The following is a 22,005-nucleotide window of genomic DNA, read 5'->3' as shown; positions in this document are numbered from 1 at the left end:
TTCAGTCATCTCCAGAGCCCCTATACTCCTGGGAAAAAAGTCTGTTTAACGTCTGCTCGGTAGGCATGAGCTACACAGCTCATCCAACACCATGCTGTTAAACGGTCCTAACAAACTCACATCAAAAAACAAAATATAGTCTGTCTATGAAAATTTGCAGCGACATGACTCCTACTTAGTTCTCTGAGATTTTCCAGCCCTCTCTTAAAAGGCAACATACTCTTGAGGTCACACACATTTTACAATTAATCACGCTTTGCCTGTCAGTTACATCTTCAGCTGCCTGACCTGTGACCTATATGAGCTAAGGTGTGTTGTGATGTAAGCACTGCAGTATGTCACCTGTCTGTAGGCTCACTGATGAATGTTCACCCATTCAAACTCTCTAACCTTACTCACCTGAAGTATCCAGGCAACAGTCAAAACACGTCCTGAAATGTAATTTCTCTGACAACACTAATGGAAACAACAGGCTCCAGATTAATATCCTGTCAAATATGTGTATTTTGTGATCTTGTCTTTGTGCTGCAGCCTTGACTGGCAGCTAATGCAGATGTAAAGATTAAATAACCTCAGGTAAATGTATGAGGTTGAATCTGGATTATTTGACACCCATCTTGAACAGTGCTTAAACAAACTCTTGTCCATCTGTTTAACAAATCCCTTGCTTGTAGGCTTATAGGATATCTGATTGAGAAAGCACCTGAAAATGCAAAGAAGAGGGATCAGGATCCTTTGTAGTCACTCACTGCTGTTTTTGTATCATCAAATGAAACAGAATCAATCAATGATATCTGTTGATTTCAAATAGTTTTGAGCATTTTAGAAATACATTTTTTGTTCTATTTAACTTTAATGACAGAGTTTGACGCTCAGTCAAATAGAATATTATAAATTAGAACTTTAAAGTAATTCAGACACTTTCCTATCTGCTACTTTAGAATACATAAACACATTATTTATAAACTCTTGTTATGTTCACTGCAGTTTTAAGCAGTAAAATGTTGTTCATTTTGGACTAAAATGTTGTTTTAGTGCTTTGAGTGAATAATATGAATGTTAATTAAAGCCCCATTATAAGGTAGCAGACCTGTGTATTGGTTATATTAGTAACATGTTGACATAATGTTGCTCTATGCCCTGCATTGTGTGATTTTTCACTGACCTCGAATCTGATTCAGAATAAAATATTTTAGAGTCTGGGAGTCTTTCCTTTAACTTTGCTCTTCAAATCCATATTTTCTTATTATTTAATTTAATGTTCATGCATGAAGTTGTATTTATTGAGACACATGAAGAAAGTATTCTGTTTACACACAAGATGTAACTGTGTAGATCAATCTGTATTATGTGCTGTTTATTATGTGTTTCAGTTGTCCTTTATCCACTTTTATCTTAAATATTATGATATCAAAATTTATGGATTTGTCACAATCTCCTAAATCTCCTTTCAGTTCCTGGAGATCAGCATTGTGAACTCAACTGCCGGGCCATAGGCTTCAGGTTTTATGTGCGACAGTCAGAGAGGGTGATTGATGGGACACCATGTGGACAGAACGATACATCTCTCTGCGTGGCTGGAAAATGTGCGGTAGGCCGTTTCTTCTTTTATTTTTAGTTAAAAAAATATATTTGGCTGAGAAATAAGTAACCTTTTAGTTACAAGCCAGGGTCTTTGCTTCCTTTATCCCACAACTGTGCCTTCTTCTATCAGATTCATGGTGTTTGTGAAGATGCATGATGGGAAATAACAGTCATGTGTTTTGCAGAAAACACAAACATGAGCTTCCTCAAGCTTGGTTATCCCAACATTCTTTATGTTTTAACATCTGCCAATCTTGAAAGGAATCTTGAAAAGGCAAAAAAAAGGCAGAATGTTTGAGTTTGAGTCATGGCAGCAACAGAAAAAATTACTGATCTGGCAGAGATTGGGAATAAAGTTTGTGCTGGCTTTGGATGCTGGTTGTTGCGGCTGCTGACTGGGAGTCAGTCTCAAGAGTTATTGCCCACTCGCTAGTGTTAGCTACATGTGAACATGAAGCTGTAGCTGTGAGCCTTCGCCCAGTTACCAGGAGGCTAGACTATCAGCAACATTTTCTGTCCATCTCCGGAATGCTGAGCTGATATTGATATATTAAATGTGTTTTGTTTATCAGACTCACTTTTAAAACTCTTTTTGATAAGTTCATCTTGATTATTTGGGTCACTTTGCAGTGCAGGAGGTTGTTGCTAATGCTAGAATTGCAACTTTCTCTGCAGGATTCTCTCCCATTGAATTGGGCTTTCAGCAAAGGGACATGCACAGGCATCTTAATTTGTAGAACAGCCATTAGGAATGCCCTCTCTCTGGGGCTAGATATTCCCAGCTTTACCACAGCTTTAATAAGAGGATATGAAGGATTAATGAAAAAAAACCTCTGCTTTACTTACCAGCCAAGGTTATATTGGATGGACATAACTAAAATGTCAAAAGTCATAGTGGATCATTTACAGTATATCACCCAAATTGGCATATGAATAAGCAGCTGGTACAAATATTAGGTCAATACTTTATTTGGATATTCCGTTCTGCAATCTTGGAATTTTGTTTATGTTTGACAATAAGTAATTTGTCTGCAAGATAAGATATATATTTGTTGACTACTAGCATGCCATGACCATACCCCAACAATAAACCAACTTAATCCTAACTCAACCATTGCAAGTAAACTCAGAACACATTCAAGTAACAAGTTATTGTCACTTCATGATAAAAGTTGTAGAAGAACTGGACAATTAATCTGTAGGATGATGAAAATGTGTGACACAGCAGGCAGTAGTTTTGTAGTATTGGCTGTGACCAGCAGAGGACAGCATGGCATCATCTTGATGAGGAGGAGTGAAGCGGAGGCCAAAGGGAGGTTTCTACCCCCTTGGGCCAAAGCGGGAGACCTGGGATCTCAGTGTTGGACATATTTGTAGCTCTGACCCTGCACTTAATACACACCATGCAAACATACCTGTGAGCACAGAGTTGGAGAGACATAAGTTGCTTTGTGGGCCTGCTTATAGCGGGCTATGTATTCAGTGTGCTGGACTTACTTTATTGGTTTGTAGATCACAGTTTAACTACAAGAAATATGTTGGAGAAAGAGCTCATTTCCAGTTGGTTATGCTGACCCAGCTCTGTTAACCCTGCGAATTTCCCATGCATGGTAATCCAGTGACAATCTTTGCAACATTAAGATTTAATCAAGATAGAAAGCCCTTTGATCTCTCATTTTGGCCTTGATCACATTTCCACTGTTAACACACACGATATGGTGAACCTTGCGTGGGAAAGGTTGTGGAATTGTTATTAACGGAAACAAAATTGTGATTATCAGTGTAAATCAAGTAATTGCACAAAAAGTATTGATCTGCAAGGGTTAATCATCTAATTTCCTGCCTCAGACTGACGGCTGATTATTTATGGGCAGAGATTTTTTTTCCTCACTTTGCCTACTGGGGTTTTCTCAGCTGCTAAAGCCGTTTAAACAGGAGCTCCCCCTCAGCTACAAGCCAAGGGATAATGTAATAACATCTAGATAATTTAATTTAAATCAGAACTGCTCTCATCATTGAAATTACATATTATATTGGGAGTTGATAAAGTTTTGTAGTTGCCGCTACAAGCTATGCTCCCCCCTACAGGGTTAAGACCACCCAACACATACGTATCATGCCATGTGGAATGTGCACAGTACATGAAGCTCATAGTAAGAGATGTCATTGCCAGCTATATTGACTGAAAAACACCTTAAGCTGCACATCTATTCATCAGCAACAGCAGCATGAAGCAGGAAAGAACCACGGGGAAGAAAGAGGAGTTGGCCACTCGAGCAGATTGTTTGAAGTGTCAGTCTTCATTGGTGCTTGTTTGGATCAGCTGACGGTCAGCTGGTTTGGTGCACTCTGGTTGACCTAACATGATACCCCACAACTTGTCAAAATACCGTATTAGGTGCTACATCAAAATGTAACAAATCCTTTATATGTAATAAACTCTAAATAAATGTCAGTAACATGGGAATTTTCACATTACAGCTACATAAGAAGTGTCACAGATTTTTAGCCATGCTAAAATCATGGCTCTTTGGACGGCGTTATCTGTCAGTCCACCACTTAAGCTCCAACTGAAATACCTTAGCGACTATAGGGATTGCTGTGCAGATATTCTTTATGCCCAGAGGATGAATCCTACTAACATCTGTGATCCCGAGTTTACCTCTAGCATCAATACGAAGTTGATCTTTGTGTTTAAAGAGAGATATGTCTTGACACCTTTTCGATTGAATGTTATAAAATTTGCTTAAGATATTTAAGGTCCCTGGACGATGAATTCTGAAACTTAAATTTTCCCCTCACACCACCAATAGGTCAAAATACCAAGTTCTCAAATTCTTTGGTTTATGACCAGATATCTGTGAGATGAGCCATTCCCATCAGCCTCAGCTGTATGTGGTGGCTGAGTGGGTTGTCCTCCAATCAGAAGGTTGGTGGTTTGATCCTCTGCTCCTTAAGTCAAAATATCGAAGTATCCTCAGGCAAGACACTAAACCCAAAATTGCTCCTGATGGCATTTCCATCAGTGTGTGTGAATGTCCAAAAAAACTGAGTAGCAGGTTGCACCTTGTACTGTAGCCTCAGCCACCAGTGTATGAATGTGTGTGTGAATGGGTGAGTGTTTATGTAAATGTGTCTGGTAGTGTGATGAGGCTGGCGGACAGCAGTCCTGTATGTGTGTTAGCTGCTTGATGGTGTTTTGTGATAAAATAGCCGGAATATCATGTCAGCAGTATTTTGAAATGTGTATTTAATGCAGCACATTTGCTGAATTATCTGGCTTTGTCAAGCTGCATGGGTGAATTTTAAAAGTGGGCCACTTTGCAAATGAAAGGTTGCATTTACAAAAATGTTTCACACATTCACATCCTAAGACTGTTGTTTTCAGTTGTTTCTCTATTCTAAGCCCAGTTGTAGTGGAAACTAGACTATTTAATGCTTTTCTGACCTGAGGAGCATCAAAGACAGGCCAAGATGGATATTATATTTAAGTTCATATGGGAAAGTGGTCATGGAAATGTCATAAAGTTTGATTCCTGTTTGTCTGGTTGTTATGGCAATACCCCCCCTGTACAGCTCTGGTTTTTAGTAGTCCAGTTTTCACTGGTCTCATGCTACAAAAACTGTATGTGTTCTTTTGCTTTAAACTACTTTTATTGGCTGTCATCCAAACCAGTAACAGCTACAAGGTTAAAACTACAGTGGTGTTAAACTAAAGTGCAACCATCACTTGTCTATTTAAGTCCAAACTAACCAAATTAAAACATTTCTACACTATATAGTTCAGCAGGTATCTCACACACACCTATAGTACAAGCTGGTGCACTGTCCCCAAGGCACTGAGTTGTGCCTCTGATTCAGATCAGAGCCAAGCCATATAATCATTTCTGTTTAATTATTCAAACCAAGAGGATCCAGCAGGTCGGAGCCTGTCCTTGCATAGCATAGTGATACTGAATTACATATTTCATTACAATATCAAGAAACAGCCGTCCGACTGTAAGCATTTTCTTGGAAGAAAAAAATCATTATGTTGAAAGTTTGACATTTGTACAAACAGGTAGGAGACTGCATACATTTTATTCAAATCAATTTTGGAAAGGAGCCAGTTCTCTTCTTGGGAGCTGTTGAACAAACTCCTCAGGATGCTGCATGATGTGGCAGTCCCATCATTGTGATATCATGTCTGCGGTGGAGCAAAAACGGGGGGAAAATAACGTCTTATTGTTATTACCCTTAATGTAGACAGGATCTAGTGTACCTAAAAAGATACTGACATTAAGTTTTACATTTCAATTGCCACATAGTTTCACATGTTGTATATTTTAGGTCCTCAATTTGTGGAATATTACAGTGCAGAAGAGAGATTAGATGATTACTTGAACATGGTGTGACAGTGTTCCTGCACTTTTATACAGATGCATGCATGCTCACGCATTATATCTGCAACTTCTTTTTATTGGTGACTGTTGGAAAATTAGAGAAAGAAAGATGTCAAATAGTGCCATGAGCAGAGGTTGAAGCTATACAGCAACTCACTGTTTCCTTTGTTAGTTTTGTTACTTTGCAGGAGTGTCTGGAGGTAATTTCAGTTTTGGCTTTCATATTGGTCCCATTGCGGTTTGCTGCTGCAGATTGTGGCAATGAACTGGTTTTTAGATACTTAATCATGATAATGAAAAATTAATTCAAAACATTTGGACTGTACTCTTGTTGTAGAGGGAAATGTAGCACTATTATGTTGTTATTTTAACTTTCCATACAAACCAAACCACAGGGTTTGTGTGCTTGTTGTGGTGACGCACTGCTGCTGATTACAGAGAAAACACTCTCCTACCACACAGCACACAGTTTGTGTGGTCCCTGATTTTTCTCCCTGACACCTCTCATGCTGCATGAATAACAACCAGGCTCTGTCCATTTGACCTTTGGCTCCTGGTTCCACTGCAGGTGTCCATCTCAGATTTCTGAATCTGACACAGTGGCACCCTCAAATTGGCCTCTTAGCGAGACTCATGTCTCTCTCACTAATAAGGCAAGTCTTCAGTGTTCGTTCTCTGGTTTTGGACCATAGCACTGCTACAGCTTTTGTTCAATAGACTGATGGTATTTCAGCTTCGTCTCACTGCCTGGGTTGTTGCCCAGCCTAAATTGTTCACTGTATTGGCCCCTCAATACTAGCTCTGTATTGCCTGAAGTCGAAAAGACTGTTTGATGACGTGGTTGCTAGCAGTTTGACCAGCCTATGACAAAGGTTTCAGTGCTCTTTCCCATAAAAAGTTCTGAAAAGTTCAGCAAAAAGCAGATACAAGGTTTTTCTGTCAGCGCACAGAATGCACACACAGTTTTCAATGACCTTCCAAGGGTTTTCACCCATTTTAGTGCCTGTGCTTACTCACAGACAGTCTACATCCTGAATGTAGACAAGCCAAACAGTTGCTCACTGTTAAGGACACTCAGCTCTTTTTGTGTGTGCTGCCGGGGCCTTCATGATTTGTCCTGCATCAGATGGCTCCAAGGAGCTCCTTCAAAACTGCTGAGTAGCAATGCACTCTTGATTAGATGGCTCAGTCAGCACACAGCTGATAGAATAAATGGGTTTGGACAGTCTGTACACTGCCTTTACCTCAAAAGTTGAAGTTCGAAAAAAAAAAAAACTTAAAAAGTATCTGATGTGCAGCCAGGATTAACAGAAAACACAAAAACGCTTAACTCTGATAAACAACAACAAACAAAAGGACATATTTTACAGAGTTGTTCAGGTGAGGTTCAAAGCTGATTGAGGTCAAAGTACAAATGAACAAGCCAAGAAATCTGTGCAAATGAACATTCTGCAGACAGCAGTTAAATATTATTAACCGTTTAATATGTTAATGGCAGCAGGTTTACTTTGCCTCCTTGAGTGACATTGTGCACACAACCAGCATTAGCGATATGTGCATACTAATGACCGTTATCTCTAATGAATAGCCAGAATAATATCAGTAACTTTGCACAGGGACCATTATGAGATTTTGCAAACTTAGCATACCATATGGGACTCACTATTGTCATGCATGTGTCCAGTGGCTGTTAAGGTGGGGTGTAAGGTCCAATAAGGTCAAAGAAGGAGTGAGAGATACCAATTTAAGTGAGTCCCATCACTATACATGTACAACTCGTATAAAAAAAAACAGAAGCGCTCCCCAGTGCTTAAAAAAAATTTGACGTCATCACCCATTTCCTAATAACCAACAGTCCCTTAGGCATAATATTGCTTAAATCTAAACACTGAAATGCTCACAATGATATTGCTAACATGCTGAAGTTATGCCAGTATAATGTTAGCTATATTAAGCATCTTAGTTTAGCACATTAGCATGCAAACATTTGCTTATTATCACAACACACAAAGTGGAGGGTGATAGGTCATGAAGCATTGGTTAGGTATAAGACAATTGAAATTTTACACCAAAGTGATGACATATCATCCTGATAGGGATATTAATATTATGTTATGCCAATGCCTAACTATAATATGACATATCAGTGAACTGTAAATATTATTATAATGTTATTATGTATTTGTATGTGCAATATCCTGTGACGTACAATGTTGACTATGTGCAATTCATTATGTTTGTTTTATCACACTGTGGAGGCATGTTGTGCGCAGCATACAAGTCCAAAACAAATTTCCCCATGGGGACAATAAAGTATATCGTATCGTATCGTATATATAATATGATTTGCAATGTTATTTTTTGCTAAACTGTATTATGTGTTACATATGAACTAAGAAGGAAAACGCTACATCATTATAGAGAAACCATGACTTTTGAGAGTTTTATTGAGTATATTATGTTGATATCTGCATATCCTTTGATCAACTTCTGTAGGATCACTGTTTGTCTTTTAAAGGTGAAAACACTGACACTGATTCACCCCCCTGAATGTGGTAACTCATTTCAGATGAACACTAAAAGAAAGATCCCTTTATGGTGGGAATGCCATTAAGCTCAGACTTGTCTCTCTTTATTCCAAGGAAGGGCATTTGAGAAGGGTGTGTGTATTTTTAAAGGCCAATTACCGACCACACTTCTCTGCTGGCGATGGTGGGCTCAGCTGAGGGTTGAAATCCAAGTAGCTTGCAATAGACTCCAGTAGTGGGTTTGCACCACTTTTTTTCTGCTCCTCACTGTTAGGTAATGATGAAAGAGCAGAAAAAACAGAACAGTAATGATAGGATACGTTATGATACAATATGATGTGATGCGATAGGATGCGATGCAATACGATACGACACGATACGACACGATACGACACGATACGATGCAATACGATGCAATACGATGCAATACGATGCAATACGATGCAATACAATGCAATCAGATACAATATGTTACATATGATGCGAAACAATACAATATGATAAGATAAGATATGATACGATATGCTTTAATGTCTCCTTTATTACTTAGTATTGTTATACTTTATTATGAAAGGTGAAGTGGAATTCTGGTTGATACATGTGGATGATAAAGCATGAGCCCAAATGTTTTAATTCAAGTTTTGTTCGTATCTGTGCTTACTGGTAAGCAGTGCAACATTTAACAGACAGATATTTGCATTGACTTTGACGTGTTGTTCTTAATAAAGATGACAGATAAAATCAAGTCCACGTCTGACCCAGTGCAGTGTCGAGGTCTCAGCCACAGTCCTCCTCTCTGACTGGCATGTTTCCCAGCACCCAGAGCACGGCTCAGGCCCAAACTCATCAAACAACATCCTAGGCCACTCCTCACTTCTCTGCTCTGACAGCTCCATCTGTTTTATGCATTCCCACTGTGGTGGATGGACAGACTTGTTAAAAGGGGGATGAGTGCTCTGATATACAGCCTGCCTGGTGAAGACTGGTGGAGATACCTCAATCCCATCTCTGTCACGACAAGCCCCAGCTGCACGCTCACAGGGCGTTCCCCACCATTACTCTCTGCAGATGGTTAGGGATTCATGTCAGCAGAGCCTCTCGTCAGTTATTGGACAGCAACAGTTGTGATGGGTATTTGCTGGAGAAAGATGCTGTCTTTACAATGACTTGTGATATTATTCAAGTTAGTTTAACTCACACTGCATTCATTTCAAATATATCACTTGTTTTAGCCATGCTAGCATTGTGATTCTAGGGATGGGATGGCAGTGTAGGCTGGGGTTCCCCTGAATTTTCCCATACCCAAATGTTCTCCTGGACTTAAGCATAAATTTACTAGATTTGGATAATCATAGGTTCAAGGTCAAGGTCACTGTTACCTCGTACATCTTATTCTTGTGAGCACAATATCTCAATAACACCTTAAAGGAATTACTTGAAATTTGGCACAGACAACGGCTTAAAATCAAGGATAAACATATTAGATTTTGGTGATCAAAGGTCACTGTGGCCTCACTGTGCATGTTTTTTTTGGCTATAACACAGGAATTCACAACATTTTACACAAATGCCTAAAAGGATAAGATAATGAACTGATGACATTTTATATCCAAAAATATAGCCATCAATGATAGATGGTAAGAAAACAAGACATAAAATGAACAAAATATAGATTTGTGATGCATATTTAATCCCTCAAGCAGAGATACTGTTTGTTCTAGCTCCACTCCACAGGGAGTCAAAGTTAAGGTTCAGCTACAGGGCAGCAGCCCTGGAGCTAGTAGTTGAGACACAGTATCCTGCTTAAGAATACTTGTTATAGCACTTGTCGCTGTCAAGAGGGCTTGAATATGAGAATTCCAGTTGGTTGACAGATACGACAAATGGTGTTTGAGAAGTTAAGATATGACAGAGATGACAGATTGATGTCTTACTTTGGCTTAAACTTCCTGGATCTTCATGGGCCCTGCCGTCCCCCCCATTGGCTCTCACTGGCCCATGTCGGCCCTCGCCAGCTCTGCGTGACCTGTGGAACTCCAGTAGGCTTGAGCGCTCTGGGTTCGGGGGTCAGACACTTGTTCTGCACCGACACACCTCTGCTGGGCTCTGCTACAGCTCATAAAGTCTTTCTCCAGGAGACAGGGGAGTGTTTAACCTTGTGAGTGGGGCCTCTTTTCAAGCTGTGAAAAAGCAAAGTGTCTGCATTGGATGGGATCTCAATTTGATGTGTTTCCAACACACAGGTGGCTCCACTGTTTATATCCTGTCGTTTGCATTTGGTCCGATAATTTCCTCTGAGTCCTTTTCTTCTCAGTCCTGCCTTAATTCACTCTAAGCCCTGTTGGCCAATACACAAAAAAATAAACTAGTTTAAGTGAATTTTTGTATGAGGGTATATCATCACTTTCAGTTTTTTTCGGTACATTTGCTGGATTATATTTTCATGGTATCACATGGGACTGTGTGGGACTACAGGAAGAGTAAAAGACAGCCAGTTCTCTTAGCTCTGTGTTGAACTTCCATTTCCTGGTTGCATTCTGACAGTTCAGCACAACAACAGCTGGCCTTCAAATATTGGTGTCAGCAGAAATAAAGAAAGTATCATCAGAAACACACACTTCTCCTATTGTTCTTAGTCTAAATGACCATTAAAATACCTTTACTAAATTATTTGCAGATGTAAAAAGTTAAGTTGGCGCAAAAAATGGAAACATTGCAAAGTGGTTTCAGTGTTGAGGATAAAATAGAGACAATAAGATGTATGGGTGATTTGGAGACAGTTCATGTATTGTGAGCTACCTACGTTACTAACACTCAACAGGTTGAAGTCTGGAGTGTTTTTCAAGGGCAGAGAGCAGCAAGTCCCAGTGTCTGCTCTCTGAGACAGATTTATGGGGGTATACTATACGACACAAGGTTGTATTTTTAGCACTCAGTGGTCAAACAGGTCTTCCTCAGACAGACGGCTGTTGACAGTGATTGGCTGCTATCTGGGTGGCTGTCAATTGGGGGGACAGTTTAGCAGGTTGTATGCCTCATCGGTTTGTTTGGAATGTCAGAGATCTGGAGCGCTCAATGTGTGGTCAGCGCATGGGATTTAGGGTCGTTTGAGAGTAAGATAAGAAACATAGGTGAGAGTTTGTGTCAGCGGATGTGTCATTTATAGCACAAGTGTGTTTGAGAATATTTTTGGACGCTCTATCTGTGTTTGTCTGCACAGTCTGAAATTAATCACAAATGCCTATTTATAAATGCATGTATTTGTGTGCTTGTGGATGTGTAAATCTGTTACTGAGAGAGTGTTCCTGTGCTGTAGGTTCTTTGCTGCCCAGGGTCAAACCCCATTGTAAATAAATCTCTTATCTAATGGTGTCTGACGGCTTTATTAACAAAAGGCGCTCCAGCAGGTGTATAAAGACATAAAACACTGGAACAATTGAGTTAACTCTGAACTTATCTGGTCTATTTGTTCATTGTCTGGTCAGTCATTCAAGAGTTTTGTGCTTTGCCATAGCATGTTGTTAAAGGGCAAGATTTTAACTATTTTAACAAAAAGGAAAAAACTAAGCTGTCACTGAATTTTCAAGCATTTATTCCATTATGATGAAAGCATAATAAAGTCTGTTTGGGAAGTACTGTTGTTAAAAGTAATTGCTTTTAACCTCATTTCATCAAAAAAAAATTCCATGTTTGTATTCTTTGTTCACTCGTTGCATGTAAGAAAAAATATTTTCTTAATCTCTTAATCTCATTCATCATAAAACGGGTGAGGTGTTGATTGAATCTTCAGACTGACCAACATGATCAACAGATTGCCTTAACTTCCAGTCACTTACCATAAAGCTACAGCGTAAGACTTTGTCAGAGATCTGTAAATGGTCCACAAGTTTGCCATTGGCTTTGAGTAGCAATTTATGATCTTACATCACACACATTTATGACTTTGTGTTGTAATTCATAAAATGACCTGGCAAGTGCAAAATTAACAAGTGGTTCACCTCTGCTGGAAAGTTCCAGGAACTATTTCATATCTCCTGAAGACTGTGACATTCACTGTTGGATGTTTTTTTTTTTTTTTTTCTGATAGAAGCAGGAGAGAAATAGAAACAGCGGCTTCCCTCAACCACACCTTGCCCTTCCCAGCCCAAATCCCCTCTCAACCTGCTTTATTCATTAACCCGCCTCCCTTCACTGTGCTCCTGCCTTTTTCAGTCAAATATCACTCAAAGGAAACAATCATGGGACCTACATGCCTGGCTTTGCTGACTAATTTGTATCCCAGATCCACAAAATTCATGTGTTTTCTCTTCCTGCTTTCTGCCTTTTCTTAACTTTTACTGTCAACTGTTTAGAAGAAGTGGATAAAAAGATAGGAGATTATGAAATATTATTGAAAAGCTATAGATTTTTTTCTGAATATAGCTTTTGGCAAGCGAGGGTATGTTTGAATTTCTGTGAACAACTCACAGGCTTTGCATCCTCTTTTTTCATCCTCAGGGTAACCATTTATGAAGCATGATATAAGCTAGATTAATGACAGAGGCTTTATAGCTGCCAGGTAAAGGGTTTCCCTCTGAGGCCACACCTGCTAAAAATGTTTGCAGTCCTGGTTCTACTAATGAGCTTTGGATTGAATCATCCTCCGAAAAGCTAATGCCAGGAAAACCTGGAAACGTGACAAACAATAAGAACAGGAGCTGAGTAAAGCTATTGTATGAGCGCATGTCTGCCGTACACTGACAGTGTACTGTGATGTTGAGCCCACCTGCTGTAGAGCATGACTCTGACGTGTGTGGGTTGGAGACTGGAGGAATCAGGCGCCTGGAGCCAAGGTTGCTTCAGGGCTGACCCTCTTGTTGAAGGAAACAAAGACCCCAGGGTGTACTGGGGAGTCAGTCTGGCCCCGCCCGACCTCTGGGCGCTATGCCGCCATAATGAGATCTGTCCAGATCAGAGGCAGATGAGGGGAGCAGGAGACGATGTTTGTTGGGTCATCCTGACGGAAGGGCTGCTGAAAAGAGCCGTTCCACTTCTACATGTCTGCAGCTGCGTTGTTTTGACAGCTTAGTGCATACTGTACATACTGCTACATGGTGTGTGTGTGTGTGTGTGTGTGAGAGACAGAGAGAGAGAGGTGATGGGGCTGAAAGGATATAACTATGAAAACAAATCTGATTTAGTGAGCCCCTCACAATGTCAGTGTAGCACTGTATTGTTTTGAGAAAGACATGCTACTGGCAGGATAAACTCAGCCAGAGAAGACGGTGTGTGTGTGTGTGTGTGTGTGTGTGTGTGTGTGTGTGTGTGTGTGTGTGTGTGTGTGTGTGTGTGTGTGTGTGTTTTAGTGCGTTTCTCAGTTGAGACTGTGGAGATTTTTATTTCTTGCTATGCTGTCTTTCACTCAGTGCCTCTGCTTGCACTGTGAAACAGCTTAACAGAATATTAAGAAAGATGAGAGGGTGTGATTTATTAAGCATAGTGCCAACATGACTATCATAACCAAGCAAATATTTGGTAATCTTTTCAGCTGACTTGATACACATGTGAGTGCACACATACATCTATAAGGCTACATAGAAGCTGTTCATTATAATGGGGGCAGATTACTGTAAGCTAAACACTACACATTTGGGGGCTCCTGGTGGCTCAGTGGATAGAGCAGCACCACATGTGCAGAGACAGTGTCCTCACCGCAGCGGCCGTGGGTTTGAGTCCAGCCTTCGTCCTTTGCTGCATGTCTCCCCCTCTCTCTCTACCCCTTTCACGCTCACATTGTCCTGTCATTTAAAGGCAAATAAAACGCCCCAAAAAATAATCTTAAAAGAAAACACTACACATTTGCATCCTCGCCCTGCGATGGTCTGGCGAACTGTCCAGGGTGTACCCTGCCTTCCGCCCAATGACAGCTGGGATTGGCTCCATGCTTTTGCATATTTGAATAAGAATATTTATTTTACTAGCATATGCACATATGCACTAGTATGACTAGAATTATGCATAAAATGAAGATACGGGTTTTTTTTGCTAATTTTTTATGCACAGTTACTACACAGTTAATTGCAATTTATACTGTATGTGAATGAAAGATACCTTACAGGACTTGGACAAAAAGCAACTGCATTACTGTATGTAATGTTGAAACAGGGTACATTTGTGATTATGCTACGATAACAACATCTTTCTCAACCAAGTAAGCCACAAACACATTCATTGAGATTAATTTCAAATAATCCCAATCAATATTGTGATATTAGATAGAAAATGTCAAAATATTCAGCCCTGTTAACATCCTTGTTGAAAACTTGGTATGTCAGTAACTCATAAAATCTTATTTATAATCCACTGGATATCAAATGCATTCCACTGTTTACAGTTGCAATAACTGCATCAGTTTTGCCAAAGTGTCAGATGATGTACAGATGAGTAAAGAAATTATCTTCCAAACCTGAAGAGATTTGATATCAGTGTGTACATTTAAATGTGCTCTGGTAGAGTAACATCCATTTTAAGAAAAGAAAATAGCCATCATCTTGTCAGTCCATCAGTCTTTTCTCTCCTCTCCTTGTACTCCCACCATGTGCGCCCTGATGCTCGGCCATCTGATGCACAGCCTTTCAGAGCATACAATAGACTCTGCAGCAGCCTGTTGTGGTTTCCGTGTGCCACTTCAAAACAGGAACATTTTCAATTATCTCATTCCAGAAGTCTTTTTGTGTAGAAACAGGTCCAGCCACAAGATCCCTGATGTGCTCGGTTTGCCCAAATGATTTATAAAAAGAAAAAGACTAGAAAAACTAGAGAGATAGAAGGATGAAGTACCCCTTACCTCAATATGTCCTGGTCAATTAGGGTTTAATGTCGTGGAAACAATGGTGCCGCAATAGGAAAACCATATGATGAGTCGGGTCTTTTGGGCCGGGAGCAGTTGTGCTTCCAGCGTTGCAACGTGGCTTGTAATTAAGTATTTGTTGGGGGTGTCACTCAAAGAGGACAAAAGGATGTTGTCGTTTTGTTGTTTCTGTGTCTTGACAGTGAGCAGAGACCACGAAAATATGTTTTTTATTTGGTGTTATTTCCCTCTTAGGATGTTTATGGGACCTTGGAACTTTATTATTATTTTTCCCATTGTTCTGTTTTAGTAGTTGTAGTATTAAAAATGAGCATGAATTTGATGTCTTACTTAAATGTGTTCTTCTGTAATTCCTATTTGTTGGCATCCCTTGTAGATGGCATGCTGACCTGCCAATTATTTCCACACAATTTCAACCACAGTGGTTTTGCTTACACATTAAATTCAGCCCCGCAAGAATTTCCTTCCTCTCTTACTTTTCTGTCACTTTGAAAATATTCCCAAAAGCTTCCTCTCTGGGTTCCAATTTACTGTCAGCAGGAGCTGCCACACTCTCCTCTCTGCCTCCTTTCTCTCCCGCCTCTCTCGCTCCCTCCTATTCATTTTCTACCTCCTCTAAAAAGCCCCTGCCTCCCCCAGCTGCACCTCCCCCAGCTCAGTTTACAAGGGGAGCTCGGAGAGATCAGCCCTGTAGTGAGAGGGTTTTTTTGGCATTCTCTGAGCTACAGAGGCGAGGAAGAGGCTGACGGGAGCAGCAGCCACTGGATTCGTGTGGAAGCCTGTGTGACTGGTCGGACGTGTCTGTGGCCACATGACAGAATGCTGTCAGGACTGGCTCTTCTGCTGCTTGTCTGCCTCCACATGCGTGTGCAGGGGAAGCCGCAGTCACAGGTAGGACCCGCTTCACCTATGTTGGGTCCTGGAGAAACCTGGGGATTGAGGAGTGGGGATTCCCATTGATGCTAACACTGGTTATAAGAGTTGCATTGCACAATAAATTGCACAGTGAGTTTCTTTTGGACTTTTTTCAGATTCAGTTTTGGAAGCAGTTGATATGCTGCTGCATGCATGTCATAGAGAGAAAATCTGTGAAATTACTGGATTTAGCGATTAAATTGTTAACCACTTTTTCATACTTGTAAGCAGCGCTGGACAGTGTCACTCCATAACTTGGACAGTCAGTGCGGCCCCATGATCCTGTGGTCCATCTACTGACTCGAAGTATTTACAGTATGGCTGTTTTCACTGTGGCTCTGCTTGCTCTCTGAGCGATTTATTTTTCCACAGCACATTCACAGGCTACTTGTGGGATTAGATTTCCCTCCTAGTGGAAGACTTGGTGAGTCAGGCCTGTCTTGGGACTATAAAGATGTACTTGGAACTCTATTAGGGATAGACAGCAAGCCTGAATTAGCCTGTCGCTGCCTGTGGCTCAGCTCAGCTGGTTTTAGCTCACTTGTGTTTGCTGATGATTAATGAGGCTGGTGTGAGGTGCCTGAGGTCTTTAATGCAACCTTGTGTGAAGTGCCAAGGTCTTGATGATGATGTCTGTGCCAGCTTTGTATGACCCTAAACTATATAGCTATCAGTTTCGGTGTTGGAATCTGCCAGTGCGTAAAATGTGTGTTGAGTTAATCTTGTGGTATTTTATGTGAACTTGGATGTTAGAAAAAAATGCAGATTAAATAAGAATGGTTGGAGATATTAAGTTGACAGAAGTCAGACTGAAAGTTTGATTGATTGTCCAAGTTAATGTTAGCATCAGAGGTGACATTCACCCTCTGCTAAGAACAACATAATAATGTAATGTCTCTCATCTTACCCGTGTCTTATCTCACCATCAGTCTCAACAACTACAGACTAAAGACAGCAGATGTCACCTTGTGTTACATCATATTTTATGTCATTTATGAAGATGTTGGACCTGTCCTTCTTTAGAGATCAAGCAGGTGTTGTTGTTTTGATATTGGCTGTATCTTCATTAAATGAGGTTACACAGACCCTACTGCTGTATAAGGAGAAATGATAACAATGCTTTCAAAATCAATTTACCTTAAATATATAGTCTTTTGTTATCTTATAAAATCCCAGTATGGAGACTGGTACTGAAGTGAAAACCCTTTCCTCGCTACAATGGGTTTGCAGATTTGATGCCGATGACAAAATGCAGAAATCAGCAAAAACTATTTTTACCCTGCATAAGGACATATATTATGTTTTTTTTAATCTTATGCATGAAGACATACTGTACGTTCATTTTATTTGCCAGAGTCTTTAAAAGACTTCTGTTTGGGGCCAATTAGACCTCACTGTTCAACCTGTTTTAAGCAAGCTGCTATAAAACTCCAAAAACAGACATTAGGGCCGGGCAATATATTGATATTATATCAATTTCGCTATATGAGATGAAATATCATCTTAGATTAAGTAAATTTTGGTTTTCACTGGTTTTAAAGGCTACATTACAGTAAAGTGATGTCATTTTTTGAACTTACAAGACAGTTCTAGCTTTTCTTTTATTCACCTTTACCCACTCTGACATTATAGTCACATTACTGATCTAACAAATATCTCATTGTGTAAATATTTTGTGACGGCACCAGCAGTCAACCCAGTGTTGTTGCAATATCAATGTCGAGGTGTTTTGTCAAAAATATTGTGATATTTGATTGTCTTGGTATTATAAGGTATCATCAACACCAGTCACAGATATCGAGCATGTAAAAATCCACGCAGCTGTTTTACAGCTTGGGTCTAACAAACCCTATATAGAAGTAATTACTCATTTGCTGTAGTGGACATGTCACCAGCTCATGTTTGTAAGCAAATTCATATTAAAGTAGAAAAACTCGATACTTGATACAATCAGCCTAAATTCAATGTGATTTTTGATCTCTTTAATAATGGCCTGAGATAACTCATGTGAGAACATTGCATAACATTGTATCACTTGCACATTCAAAAATATACAAAAATTCTGTCAGGACCACAATTAGCGCTTGTGAAAAAAAAATCATAGGTATAATTTGACACTTATATAAATTACATATGGTGAAAGTCCTGCTTTCACCATTTCATCAGTCTGTGTCTTGTTGAGGATGTTCCCAGCAGGGATCAAGCTAATTACCCAGCAGCGTTAATTCCCAGCAGAGACCATTCAGTCTTTCTGTTCCTAAAACAGTGCATCCATATCAGAGGAGTGATGTCAGGAGAAACCCCATGTGTTTTTATGGCCATAGATTCAACATGCCCAATGCTATTTCTGAGTGTTTTACAAGCATGGGTGCCTTTAACGAAGGCGCTCTCCCCTTCTCCCCATGCTGTGAAAGGCAGTTTGCGATGTGGATGAGGCCTCTTTTTACTGTTGGGATCAAAGGTCTTGCCACTCATGCCTACATCTCTTTTCACCACTTGGTGACAAATGCTCATGCCTGCAGTTTGTAGTACAACCTGCAGATATGATTACCTGATAGGAATTTTAAGACGTTTAGTGCTAAAAAATGATTTGTGTTGCTTGAACTTGGCCTATTCACATGTTTTTTCTAAACAGCTATAATGCAATTTGTTAATTTGTTGGAACAACAACCCTCACTTGTTTTGTCCCCAGCCCATCTTGTCCTCTGTCACAGTAAATTGTCCTAGCTTGTCTGTGTTCCCATTTTGGTTTGACACATGTTGCTCTTGGTTTCATAAAATGCTACGTTGTGGAGAGTGAAAAGCTGAGTGATTACTATCCAAAACACCAGAACTTGTGTTTCTATTTGCGGTTACAAACCACAGTTAGTCTTCTAGTTAGTGTTCCCATTATAGCAGAGCCAGAAGTAAAATCTGAGGGAGAGGATCAAATTAAATAAATCTGCAGGATTTTAGCTATCGATGAAGTCACATCTTCCATGTGGTACATGCATAACCCGGCTAGAGTCTGAGCTTGATTCCTCCCATTTTCAGCTCATTTGTTTGTTGTGAAGGGGCTTTGATGCACTTGATGGATACATACATGATATTGTGGTAGAAGACTGCAACCAGATGCTGCATGTTGCAGGCAAAAATCTGCATCCTCACCAGTTCATAAAGAACCAGCAGTGTTCTTGTATAGCAGCATAGAGCTATGGTGTTCATAGTATTGTTATATAAAAGATCAGACTGTTTGCCTAATTGTCTTTAGCTCAGGTAATGTGGCTGGGGTTAAATCTTCCAGCAGCTTCCGCACAGAGGGGACATACTCAAGAGTGTGTGTGGTAGTCATGAGTGGGCTTTTTTTAACGTAACCTGTAGCCCCATAAATGAATGCAGTAAATGAGGTGCTCCTCGAGGGTGGAGCCTGATGCACTAAACATTTGGGGCTCAGTCCAAACCTAAAATGGTCTGGGGACATACTCCACAGAGGAGATTTTCTTTCCCATTTACAGCAGCTTTATGTACAATATTCAAACTATTTGAAATACAAATTGCCCCTTGGGGAGGAATAAAGTGTTTTTAAATTGAATTGGATAATATAATGCTTAAAAAATAGTTTAATGTAATTGTTCTCCAGTTGTCTTCATCATTCTGAAACCAACAAATGTTTACTCTTATCCTTAAACCTTTTTTAATTTTTTTTTTTTTATGCCTCACCTCCAGAGGCTGGAAGCATAATATTTTCACATTGTCCATCTTTCCCATTCTCCTGAAAACAGTATCTTAAGTACGCCTTGAAGGAAGAACGCCTTGAGGAATTTTCTTCAAATTTGGCACAAACATCCACTTAGACTCAATAATAAACTTATGAGATTTTGTTGGTCATAGGTCAAAGGTCGCCGTGACCTGGTCCATTTCATTCTCATGAACCTAACATCCCAAGAGCACCTTATAGGAATGTCTTTAGACTCTAGATTTAGCACAAATGAAGGATGAACCAATTAGAATTTGGTGGTCAGAGGTCAAGGTTGCTGTGACCTAATTCGTATGAGAACAATATCTCAAGAAGGCCTTAAAGAAAATTTCCTAGAATTTGGCACAAACCTGAACGAACTGATGAGAATATAGTGGTCAGAGGTCAAGGTCACTGTGACCTCACGAAATGTTTTTTTCTGCCATAACTCTTACACTAATAACAACAGCTTTTCACATAAATGTCTGATAGGATAGAATGAAGTGATGACATTTTCTATCCAAAAGATCAAAGGCCATGCCATAATAATCTTGGTGGCTCTAAAATTGGTCTTTAATTCTTTGAAATGAAAACAAGGCCCACAGAATAACATTTTCTCCCTTATATTATTTCTTTAGGGAATAGTATAGACTCAGAGCTTTTGAGAAAACATTTGGCTTCTTGAGCCCCAGAAATAACCCCTGCCTGCCATGCCCAGATGCTCCTTGCCATTTGAATTAACACTCGGTTATTACTGAAGGTAGTAAGCTAACAATTGCTGCTTGCAGCAAAGCAGATAAACTCTTTAACCCATTCCTTACATGTTTGCTTGTGTAAATTTTTTTTTCGAATGACTAAAAAATACAACTGCCCAGTCTCTTTTAAAGCTTAGTGTCTCTCTTACTGCAGCCCCATGCTTACTACTTTGGCATGTGGAAAAATCCAAGCTTGAAAGATCTTAGCAACCATTACAGTTGCTAAGCTGTGGCAGACAGAGACTTTGTGGGAGGGGTTTAGCGAATTGACAGTCACAAATCATAATAACCATGATACCCATAGTAATCATTACCCTAACCCAAATCAAACCCCAAACCCCAAATTTAAATTGTATTACAGCTAGGAAATCCCCGCAAATTTTTTGGGTCATATGATACATTTTTTTCTTTAATATTGGCATTCTACATTTTAAAAAAATCAGTACAATGGATGTGCTCTAAATAACATCCATTGTAATCCTCCAAAAGATGACAGTTGTCTAATATTTTGTACTAAACGGTGTACTGTATATCTCACACAGGATGTATCAGTAAATCAGGTAAGATGTTCAGTCAGTTTATTAGTGAGAATGTCACATGTGAACCTGATGACAGTGTGGCTTCCACAGATACAGATGTGTTTGAAGTGCTGACTGAAGTAAAAGCAGTGTTGCCTTCACCCGCTCGTTAAAACCAGTTAAAGATCCACAGCATCCCAGCATGTGGGAGGCAGATGTCAGTAGCCGTGGCAACCACAATGTGCACTTCATATGAAAGAGAGGCGGTGTATTATCATACCATAACCTTATTTCATCCCACCCTAAACTTAATTTTAAAACCATATTTCAGTCTAATCTTATTTTGATTTTGATGTTTATAAGATGTGTGTTAGATCTCAGTAATGTCATTTCCAGACTCAGCATTGAGTCTTGAGGTCACTTCCACTATAAATTCTTTGTCGTTCGTTGGGATGATGTTGCGTCTGTATTCTCAACCTGGAAGCCAAGTTAAGGCTGTATTGCATTTCCAGATGAACTTGTGTGTCACAGCTGACCAAGTCATGATAACTTTATTGGCCGTTTGCCAAAGAAAATTATGACTGTCCTACGTGTGAAGAGCTGCAGAAATCCCCAACATGTTTGCCAAACAGCCTATGCTCATAAATATGTTTTAAGGTACTGCACTGCCTGCATCGTGGGATGCATTTTTACAGTAGGAGTACAGATTATAGCATGCCTTTATTCCCCGAGGTTTACCACGAGGAGCTGAGCAAATA

The 22,005-nt window shown here is 39.8% G+C and overlaps 1 protein-coding gene across 1 annotated transcript in view; it reads left to right on the top strand.

Moving 5' to 3' along the window:
- The window catches only part of thsd4 (thrombospondin type 1 domain containing 4), a 52,199-nt gene that overhangs the window by 7,633 nt on the left and 22,561 nt on the right, over window positions 1–22,005 (top strand). Inside the window, exon 7 of the mRNA XM_088080571.1 lies at window positions 1,455–1,591. Within this exon, the coding sequence (XP_087936697.1) occupies window positions 1,455–1,591 (137 nt within the window). The remainder of the gene's footprint in view (window positions 1–1,454; window positions 1,592–22,005) is intronic.

Source organism: Plectropomus leopardus, chromosome 1 (genome assembly GCF_026936395.1).
Source record: "Plectropomus leopardus strain MGB_pleo_1.0 chromosome 1, ASM2693639v1, whole genome shotgun sequence".
Classification (NCBI taxonomy): Eukaryota; Metazoa; Chordata; class Actinopteri; order Perciformes; family Serranidae; genus Plectropomus; species Plectropomus leopardus.
This window is presented reverse-complemented; position numbering and strand designations above follow the sequence as displayed.